Source organism: Mya arenaria, chromosome 1 (assembly GCF_026914265.1).
Source record: "Mya arenaria isolate MELC-2E11 chromosome 1, ASM2691426v1".
Taxonomy (NCBI): Eukaryota; Metazoa; Mollusca; class Bivalvia; order Myida; family Myidae; genus Mya; species Mya arenaria.
In genome coordinates, this window is record NC_069122.1 from 43,288,791 (window position 1) to 43,301,077 (window position 12,287).

Here is a 12,287-nt window from a genome sequence, read left to right on the forward strand (position 1 = left end):
AATACGGCTTCTTGGGACAAATCATATCACAACTTATCACGCGATGTCGAAAAAGCGTCAGATAAAGAACAACCTTACAGTGCAATTCAATATGTTCTAACTTGTGTTTTACGAACAGAACAGAACAGAACATAATTTTATTAGACGTATACCATCACAGTACATAGTCATATAATATCAAACACATTTACAAATATGAATTCAACAAGTCACATAATGCAGAACCGATGTAGGTTGAATACAAATAGAAATAAAAAAAGTTGTCATGAGCAAATGCAAATAAATCCATACATAATATGAGGATGAGCATATTATACTAATTATCATAAGTAAGTAAAATTCTATGTTTTACAGAATCTTTAATATATTTTTAGAGTTTAAATATTGTATTTTTATTTCAGATTTTAACAATTCTATAAACTTATACATGCTTGGTATAATGTAAAAATATTTCTTAATATACTTTCTTCTAATATCCATACAACAAGGACAAATTAGTACAAAGTGATATTCATCTTCTATGTCACGAGTGTTAGAAAAATACAGTAACGTTCATTTTCTGGGGATATTATTAGTTGCATATCTACCAGTATGGATTCTTAGAGAATGCGCCGAAACTCTTAGTCTACTCACATAGAATCGTAAATCATGTGGAAGAATATTCAAGTATTGTTCGTAGCCTTATGTATCTTTAATTGTATCATACAATTTTAACACACCACTTGTTGCTTTGTCATTACACCATGTTTGCTTAAAAGTATCAATTATTGTGTGTTTAAATATGCTAACAAATGTGTTAACATCATATAACGGCGGATTATTGAAAATGTATAACCATGTTTGCTAAGCAGATCTTTAACATCAGCAACCCAATCGCGTTTACCGTTTTCGCAATCATTAACGGACATGTCGTATATTACCTTAAGTATAACATTGTCAGTACTTACGACTTTATACCAATATTTAATAATTCTAATATAACGTGATACAAACAATGGATGCCAGTTATTTAAACATGAGGAGTCCAAACATGAATTGTTATGTTAATAAATGGCGACAAGAGCGGCCATTCAATTCATTAACCAAACATTTATAATTACAAAAACCTAAGCTGTTTGCATTTTATCAGATGCATGATCTACAATTTATTGCCTTCAAATTAAATCCTTACCTGCCATTTCTCGGTTTTCTTCCAAAACGTTTGAACAATTATCAAAGAAATCACAGAAATTGATAAATTTTAATTATGTATTCGGATAACTATTTCATTAATGACAAGTCATTGTCAATCAATAATGAGTTATCTTGTAAGTTAATATCTTGTATCTAAACATGAATAAAATTATTTCAATTTCGTGACCTTTTTCCGAGCAATTTCACAGAACCATTTTTACAATGTTATTATAATGCTTTGATTTCATTTCTATCATTATCATACATATACTATCTTTACTTACTAGACTGTTAGTTGTTGAATCACTTAATGAGTATATTTTGAACTTTAGTTGCATGCATATGTGCAACACAGTACACGTCAAAATGATAATATGGTAAATATGGTATAAGTTTTATTCTAGCATTTAATAATGACAGGTTCGAAAGTAACACATGATTTGGATGGAATATATAAAGTATTTTCATGGACGACCGTATGTACCAAAATAGTTTAGTGTACCATTACATGCTCGGGAAGTTGTGAGCCATATGCGGGACATATATGCCAGATATGTGGTCCAGTGTCCGCACCAAATAGGCCACAATATTGTACTAATAACAGTTCAGCCTCGGGAAGCGGTCAACAACATTAGACACATGCCGACATGTTTTCAGCGTCCGGACCTAATAGGCCACACTATTGTTTATTATAACATTACAGGCTCGGGAAACAGTCAACAATATTCGGCACATGCCGGACATGTGTGCCAGCGTCCTTACTATACAGGCCACAACCGAAAGTATAGATAACCTGTACGCTCTTCTTAATGAGCCGGGACTGCAGAATCGGCCAGAGGTAATACTGGCTCAAACTGAATTGGACAAGGTATATTTTATTTCAACATTCATTTCAGAAAAATGTATACTGAAAATAAAATGTGTTATTTAAACTGTTCAAACAGTCCATTCATATGACAGCTTTTGTCAGTGCATAGAAAATCAATCCTCATACAATAAAAACTTTAAACAATTGTCTTTAAGAGTGATCGCTGGGAACAATCAACATGCGATTAATCCTTATTTACCTTAAAAACTAATTCATCATGGTTATAATTTAGTAAAAGGTTCTGATAACTTATAGTAGAAGAAATGATATTTACGGTATACGTTAAAATGTATGAAAATCCTATAATTGCTCTATCGCCAAAGCAATTCTTACATATTGACTAGATTATTTGTCGGAGAGTTAAATCCATAGGATTAACAATTTAACATACTATGAATGCCACTTAGATCTAACGACCGTATACCATTGGTCTAATGACGTAGTCTTCATCTAAGAGCAAAACTTACGTCACAATGGTTTCATTTTACAATACTGTACATTCAATATGAACTTCAGTTGTCTATTTACAATTAATGAGGATATTGAAAATATTTAGCTGTGATTTTAAGGCCAATCAAGTAACATGAAATAACAAGCTTCTTATTATGCCGCTATTTATATTTTTCACCGTTTGAATAAACATTTGACCGTGCTCTTGTTATTTTAAATACAAAATAATAACAAAAAATAGGCATGTCTAATCAGGATATAAAGTAAAGCAATACTCATCTTTTTAGCTGAAGACCACAGATCTCTCCAAAGATGATAACGCACACAAGTATATTTGTCACGAGTTCCATGATGAATTCCAACAGAGACTTGACGATATTGAAATGAAACTACATTCAAACAAATTTGATACCCAAACCGCTAAAGATATTATACGCACAGAAGTCGACAAAATCCAGAAAAATTTAGAGCTTCTTTGGGAAGGACTTAATGTATTTTCTGATGATTTATCGAAAATCAAAAATGACAACCTTCTGTCGATTAATGAAGGGAGAAAACGTGCCATGGATCGTATAACTTTTCTAGAAAGAAGGGCCACAGAACGCATTGAACGATCTGTAGCAGATGGTAAAATAACAGTTGAGACACATGCTGCAGAAGAGAGAAGTAAGGCAACAGAAATTATTGAACAATCTGTTACAGAAGGTCAAAGAACGCTTGAGACACTTGTTAAAGAACAGAGAACACGGGTCACAGAATACATTGTAAAATCTGTAGAAAAAGGGCAGATAGCGCTGGAAGATCAAACCGACGTTCTTGTGCAGCGGTTGCGTAAAGAAGGAGTCCAAAATCTACAACAAAGGAAACTCGGTTAGTATTTCTGTGTTGCGATTTGGTTTTAAATGTCGCCCAATACTTACACTCACTTATGAGTATTGTTATTGTACATTGTTTACACGAAACAGTTTATACTTATATGAAATCTGTAATGCATAATTTAGATATATTATTCATAAAGTACGACTTTGCATGTTCATTACAAAGTCGATCATTTGTGAATTGAGTACATATATTAACATACCTGTTATGTTTTCTTTTTATAATTTACACATACAAAAGGATATACAAAATATATAAGACAGACATATCAAAATGACGTTTCAACGCAAGTTAAGATACCTTGTGTTAGAGTTGTATTATCCATACATGACCAGTTCAGTGTAATTTTCGAAACTTCAATGCTAATTTCGTATACAACTTTTTCAAATTAGTCGTTTTATATTTTTGTAAGAACCACCAAATGTCCAAACATTTTTTGTTTACATGGTCAATTTTATTTTGAACTGGATTTTTTTTACAGTTTGTACAAATCCATAACATTACTGTGATGTCGAGATATCAAATCTTGCGAAATAATTTTCTAAATGATTTGAAAGTAAGATTGGATTTTTGAAAGACAAAATTATTCATCATATAGTTTGTGGATTTTTTATTTAGCTGCATTCCGTTAAAAGAATCATGTTCAGCGTTTTATACAAATTTTAAAATAGTATAACTACCGTATCTTTTTTAAGTTGATTCTACTAGAACAAATGTTTTTAGATAGAGAGATTGTAATAGTTTATGAATGGCATATTTTCTTCAGTGGAACCATTTTTGGAGTATATATAACCCACATAAAAGAGACACATTACAATAAATCGTAGGTTTGCAATCTGTAGCTAATCAAATAAAAATAAAAACTTCTGAAAAATTGGACCAAAAATGTTCGAATGATAAGAAGGCTTTCATACTCGTCTTGAAAAACTTAGGTTAGGGTTGACAAATTGACGTTAAACTTGGTTTATTGGAGGAATTTATGGAGACTTTTCATGTGATTGCGTTTAGTTCCCCTATGATCAAGCTTATTGTCACTCAAAAATAAAGACGGTTGTTATGTGATTAATTTTAAATAGGGCTTACATATTGATGCCAAAATTGGTATAAAGAATCAAATTATATACCTTTCATAGATTACGTCTTGGGCCCCTTGTTTCAAGATTACTGTTTCTATAAATAGAATAACGGTGTTACTGAATTACTTGAGATAAGATTGACATATTATCACCAAACCTAGTATATTGAAACAAAGTTTGTTGGTACCTTTCATTGGGTTATGTTTTGGGCCAATAGGGTCAATGTCAAGGTCACTGTTCATAAAATAAATAACTTAGTATGTAGGAGTTTATGGACGTACATGGGCTTGCATTAGGGGCATCTATGGTCTTCGTCACCGAAACTGAAAATGAAAAAAAAAAATGAAACTGAATTTCAAAACATCTGTAAAATGTAAAACTGGTTTGGTCATAGTGGCGTTTCTTTTTTAAATGTGTTTAACAGTCTCTTATATCCACATTATCGTTATAATTTCTAAGAAAAGGCAGCGTATAGGCGAGGGCGCTGTCCTTCGACAGGTTTTGTTACTTGCCATGTTTGTGCAATTTGAGTTGAAGTATTGATCTTACACACAGTAATTTGACACAAACATCCATAACATTACGTTAATAGCAAATGTAGAGGTGTGAGATTTATACGTTTGCATGACCCCGAGTTGATTCATAAAGTAGTCATACTCTTCGTGTGTCCTTTTTTCTACCAATTAACATCCTTTGGAGTATTTCATTCATACACTTAATTCAAAATGGATTCAACAAATAAAAGTAAATCGGCAATTATTCCTACATGATCTAATCGGCATTGTTCAGGTTCCTGTTATAAGACGTTCTGATATTCAAACTGATGCATCATGACCATACCACGTGGAGTCATTTTCATGAAGGTCCACAACAGTATGTCGAGTTCGATTTAATACCCGCATCCATCGTGACCGTATTATAAACCTTTCTATGTGTTCCTTTCTGTTTTCCAATTTCAATTTGATTTAGATTACCCAGTATCAGTATATGTGACGTGTATTGTCAAGGTATGCACCTCAAGTGAAATAAGTCAGCAATCACAGCAAAACTTTACTGAGCAAAATAACAAGACCATGGTTTATATCTCAGCAAAATAAATAATTTGCTTATTCGAAAACAATTATTGATTGTCACAGCACAGAAAATAACAATTATAAACGGTGCTGTTTTTGCTATTTTTACCAGTATTAACAAATCGTATTTTCTAGTTCACAAGTTACGCGGCCCTTGAAACTACATGATCGAAAACAATGTTTTGTAGGTGTTTTTGACGATCATTATATGCAGCAATGCAGAATGTTCGTCATTCAAATCTCTATCACTTTCGATCATGCGAAGACCTCTTGTTTTTGTGTTGGCGAGATGCTCATATCGACGAAATTGGTACTATTTATCATCTTCGAATTGGTAAACAGTTGACAGTACAATACAATACAATACAATACAATACAATACAATACAATACAATACAATACAATACAATACAATACAATACAATACAATACAATACAGTATAATGTAATACAAAACAATACAATACAAATACAAATACAATACAATACATATACAATACAATAAATACAATACAATACAACAAAATACAATACAATACAATACAATATAATACAATGTAATACAAAACAATACAATACAATAAAAATAAAAATAAAATAAAATAAAATAAAATGCAATACAATATAATACAATACAATACCTATACATGAAGTTATATAAATGGAAATGCGTTTTTAACCAAATTCGAAAATAAAATACAATATAAACATTAATGACACCGTTTTAAACAATACTAAAATCATAACATACCGTAATACCGGAAATACAAACAAAATTCAAGACACTACAATACCATTAATTTTATATAAACTATCACACAAAGAATACATTTTTAATATATTGATATAGAATATTGGTGTACAATATAAACCCTTTTTTACGCCATGGCACAATCTCATTTGCATTCTTTTCGAGCAGAAAATGATGAGATTGTCGATGATGTTGTTCATCGTTCAGCATTTCTCCTTTCTATTTAGTGAGTGTGTTCGCCAATTGTAGAGGATTTGATTACTGATCTGCTTTTATGGGGGATTTTTACATTTCGGTTGTCTTTCCAATTGTCATGCAGAATTGGTTTCTCTTATTGATAATCATTATCATGCTCTAGGGACATTGTTCCCTGACTATCCTTCCAATCGTGTGGTGCCAACATTAAGAAGAAAGCGAAGATTCCCCATGTTAAGTATTTCGCCACATCTTTCTTCGTGTGCATTCACAACAATATCATTATAGCTTTGAATGCTTTTTTTTCAACTTATTTTGACTTTTGTCTTCCAAAATTACACCAAAACATTCTGCACACTTTGCTGAAATTTTGATATTAGCGATATAACTTTCGTTGGTAGTTTGTGCAAAGAGTACGTTTTGTCAACACACATTTTATTGTGATTTGGGCCTGTTATTTATGCTTCAAAATTTCGTCCATATATAGAACAGCCCATAATATGGTTACAATTTTCCTTAAAATTTATTTAAATCTGTATAATTGCAAAATACTTTTCACTTTCTGTTGTTGTCGTTTTGTTGTTGTTTTTCCACTACATTATACAACTGGTTTTGAACAGACCGATATCCTGACACACTACTACGATCATATCCTTCATATTTCATGAAATTGTATACGATAGAAGTACCTAGGTGTTAGAGATTTTTTAAAACATGGCCTGTTTTTTAGCTTTTGCTTTCTCTTTTTGAGATTCCCCTTATATATTGAATTGTTAAAGGTTTCAACAGTTTTGCTCAATCCAAAAGTCATATTCTTTTGGAATGACACGCAGAACTTCAATGACATCATTTTTTTCAAAAAAGGTAACTTTTCACATTAGCGTCCTCTAAAAGGCATTTTTTTTAAATTACGTACACTTCAAAAATCGCCTTCAGCATTTTAATACTTAATTAGAACGTATGTGTTCTTCACAAACATGAACAGTAATGTCTAGCTATTGCTAAAAATGCAAATTTAGTATACTAAATTGGCGATTAATTCTGTGTACACATTTCGTTTATGGCAGGCAATAATCGACTGTAAACTCCCCTTTTAAAATCATAAAGTATGGTTTAATTGAGAAAACTCAAAAAGTGTCTGGCACGGTTGTACGTCGGCCCAGGTTTTAGTAGTACTCGAACGCAGTTAGGAATGAACACAGTTTTTTAAGTGCATCTCTCTTCCTTTTTTCTGTCAACTCCATTCCCATTTTCTGGACTTAAACATTGAAACAAAAGCCAAAAGTACGTTGAGGAGATGACACGTAACAGCTGATTACTGTTATGGCCAGCAGACTCTAAGTGAAGAATTGTTATGCCTTACGGAATGAACCTTTTTGTAAAACCATTCAAGTGCACTGGACGGAGTGTTTGGCCAGTAAAGCCAATCGGGGGAAATTTAAAGTTTATTCAATGCCTTCTTAAAAAATCCATTTGTAGGTAATGTCGTGTTTCGTCAAATGTATAAATAAAGAAATTACAGTAACGTTCTCAGATTTCAATCAGTAAAAAAAATCAAGTTGTTTTGTGTATAATGTAGCATTTTAATGTACAATGTGAAAAAAATATGATCAAAATAGAAAAACAACCTATGTATTCTGAACATAGTTAAAGCGACACAATATAATGCAAAGGTAATTCAAATCAAGGACACGTAATAACAAATTGGTATAAACAAACACAGATAAGTTAGACGTTTATAATGAACATCTCTTTCGTAACAAGATCTCTAATCTCAACTGATACTTTGAATGTTAAATTAAATGATAACTTTGATGTGTTTGCCAAATGTTTACCAATCTTTTAATCATTTACATTTTTAAACGTATAATATAACGTGTGATAACACAATGATTAGTACATTTTATAAGGTAGAGCACACAATTTAATCATTCCTACCTTATACAGGATGTTGCAACCCTAACATGTCTTAAAAACACTGCGCAGAAATAGTTTACCACTTTGATATAGGTTATCACAAGGAAAAAAAAATCGTACAATTTAAACATATATATTCCAATGAATAAATAGTATAAAATCAGTCAGATCTGAGTGATACTAGTTCTGATTGATCCACAATTCACACCTAAGTGTGCATCAGTCTGTTCCAACTGGGAGGCATTCAACGAGTTGTGCTGATTGCGAGTTTTTTGGATCATGTATTTCGTGGGAAAAATTCACTAAGGTGTGTCTGTGTACTTTGGCGATCCTTACGTTGACATGACCTCCTTTTAAGCCTTCACTACACACCCCACACATATTTTTTGTTCTATTTCTTTATTGCAAAATGTACATAAAACATAGAAGTTTCAATATCAACAGAAAAGTACAAATCTGTACATCAGTTTGAAATAGTTCTAAGCTATGTATAATATTTTGGCAAACTAGTAAATACGTTATGTGTTAAACAATTTATTCATATCAACACCTTAGAAATCAGTTCAGCTTCAGAAAGTGTACAACTATCCTGAAAATGGACATTTGATAGAAAAAACCTCACTATTACCAAACCTTCATATTCTCTTGACCGAAACAACATCATTATATTAAAAATCCGCTTTTTTCATCAATTAAAACAAACAGTACAGAATATAATTTTTACGTAACTTAATCGTATAAAGCACATCGTTATAAACGCAATCAATTTAAACAGATATATAATCAACTCATTTTTTTCTAACGCTATATATATTGTAAATCACCATTATATTCAAATAATTTCGTTGGTTTTTGGAATTACAGAAAGGATTTCTTGGTGAACACCAATGGTTTTCGTGGCTTTTAGTGACCCTTTCGTTGAACCAGCTCAATTATAGAATTACAATTATCTGAACACACACAGACATGTAGACAACACAAGGCAAATATAGCGAAACAATAAAATAATACAAGTGTTTTCGCGAATATCACACGAAAACCAGGGTTTTTTGTTCCATTGTTTGGGTTTTTTCAAAAAGGCCCATGGCTTGAACAAAATCTAAGCCGTATCCAATCCCAGACATATTCTAAAAGCCGTAAGTATATCTTGTCTTTTTACGTACGGACATTTACGGATACGCGTTTGCGGATTTTAGTATTCAAACCACTGAATGTTCTGATGGACTGTGTCATCTTTTGGTCTGCTCCATGGATAGAACTGAGGTTTTCCTCTATGAAACATAGTTGCCCCTCGGAACGGGGCCAATTTTAAACCCAAGAGCATAATTTGAACAATCTGAGTAGACGACCTTTAATGAAACATAGAAACAAAATATGTAAGCTTTATATTTGTTTTCAAAACAACATATAATGTCCTAATTTCATTGCATAATTTTGAAAATAAAAAAGAAGATAAAAACGTCACCTGTAAATGTCAATTTTTATATCTGTTTGCAAAACTGTAACATAGACCGAGATTCATTGCAGTAGCTTAAACAATAGAAAAATACGTCAACATGTCACAATCAAGGTCTTCCAAGCAAAACATTAATAGTTGTTTTCAAAACGGTACACATGATCCATATTTCATTGTTGCAGCTTCAAAAATAAGAACGTATGCCTTAGTCATGGTCATCCGAGGACGACATTGTTTTCAAAACATGGCCTTAATTTCATTGAGAAGCTTCTAAAGTAACAAGTAGGTCAAAAGGTCAAAATCAAGGTAATCAAACCACAACATTTAAATTAACAAAATGTTTTTAAAACTGAAGGAGCTTAATTAGAATAATCTTGGTAGAGCACCACAAGATAATGTTGCACACCATTTAAGATCTGGGCCTTACATCTTTTGTTAAAAATACTATTTTAAGGTGTTTTTTTCCTTTTGGTTTCAAACAAGAGTCTGGTATTTTATACATTTTTTTAACAATTTTGAAAGAGCAGCACCCACAATTCCTTCTCCTTTGGAGTTTCATCAAACTTGTTCGGGCGGTTAAGGAGAAAATGCTGTTTAAAGCAATAAAGATGGCGCGAGCTGCCAATCAAACTACCCGATCGATACCCGACAGACGAATCAGCGTCAAGATAAGGCTTGTTCGTACCCGCCATAAACTCCGACTAACTGTTCTTATCAACAGTACTGTTAAACACTGCAGATGATTTGTTGCTTGTTATGACAGTTTTGCATTTCATTTTATTTGGAAATTGATACATTGCAAAGAAACAATAATGATGATAAATGAGTTATAATAATTAATTAAACGAGTATAAAATAAGTTATTCATCATTAAATAAAAAAAACAGCGAAACTCATTGAGTTTTGACATTTTTATTAAGACAAACGATGTTCAGTTTTTTAGGATTTTCGAAAGGAAATTTAGTACCCATTTTGTTAACCTAAATTCGATGACTAACATAGACAGTCTTTTCGTTGTGAGCAATCGTAGGTACTACTTAGCAATTAACTATTTTATTTTAATTAACGGTTACATATTACATCTACCGAACTCATATGTTTCATTCAATAACATTCATTTCATACTTACTTTTATTTCAAGAATAACTTTTGCATATTCTTATCGTCTGCTTCTCAACACTTGTAGGATGTCCTTTTCGTAGCATTATCGCTGTTAATGACAGACTAAGTACAACGGACACCGGATACCGATCAAAACTGCTCACCTTGAGCATTTAGAAAGTAACTGCCTGCACAGGAAAGTGCATAGAGATCAATAGCATAGAACATTCTATTCAGATTGTAATGTATTAAAAAAATTATAAAACCCTCCATATTTAAAATATTTATAATGATATACAATATTGCAAAAACACCATAAAAAGAAGTGCAAATTCTGGTTAAACATCATTAACAAATTTATGGAAAATAGATACAATGAGGAAAGTAACAAGTAATATGAACATAAATAAACCTGCGAATATGCCTCATGTACCAGGTTATATAAACATAAATTACAGGAAGGAAAACATGCAAAGGCATTAGCATTAAGGAATATGTCAAGATGAAACAAACTCAAATCATCATAATCTTTTTTCTATAATGACATTGTTAACATTTGTTTAAAATAAAACATGTGTGTTAAAAATAAAGTGTCATTAAGACAAAAGATCACTTCAAGTGGAGAGGTGATGATAGTCATTTTATTTAAACATGCAAGTTTTATCTATTATTCACAAATACTACAAAATCACAACAGAGTTTTCACAATTGATGGTAATGTGCAGGGTCAGAAAATTATCAAAATGATGAAAATTCCCCGTTTTGACTTGCGCCAAAAAGAAAGTAAGCGAGCCTTTGGTGAGCTTACTAACATTGTTTCTTGGCGAGTTGAATAAAACAATGTATTTTATGACGACGAGATTCAGAATCTTTTATCAAATGTTTTTCAAGTAAACGATAGCAAAAACGACCTACTTGTTTTACCTGATCTTGCGATGAACCAAATACCACAAAGCAATGCTGATTCCCGCACTACATGCATTTCAGATATGTAGTATGATAAATAAAACCAAAGAAACATGCGACCATTCTAATAATGTCTAGAAAGTAGAATACATATTAAGATGACGGCAGTAGTAATTACAACAACAAATAAACTTATAATGACATTTGCTTTCTTTAAATCGTGACGTCATAAAGACATTATAACGTTATCCTGTAAGATGACGTCATAATTTGCTATGTGTTAATGACGTGATTTCCCTTTTTAACACATGAAGTACCGAACGTCATTAAAAGTGTTTTTCACGAACTCAAGATTAAATATCTCGTTTTTCTCTGAAGAATTGGTTAGAAACTGGTCTACTATTTTCATATATATCTTCATCGTAACAAATACAAAATAAGA

General features: G+C 31.8%; 1 protein-coding gene across 1 annotated transcript in view; it reads left to right on the top strand.

Annotated features, from left to right (window-relative positions):
• Positions 1–12,287, top strand: part of LOC128227382 (uncharacterized) — a 42,740-nt gene that overhangs the window by 13,169 nt on the left and 17,284 nt on the right. The window contains exons 3-4 of the mRNA XM_052937884.1: positions 1,877–2,041; positions 2,779–3,361. Of these exons, the coding sequence (XP_052793844.1) occupies positions 1,877–2,041; positions 2,779–3,361 (748 nt within the window). The remainder of the gene's footprint in view (positions 1–1,876; positions 2,042–2,778; positions 3,362–12,287) is intronic.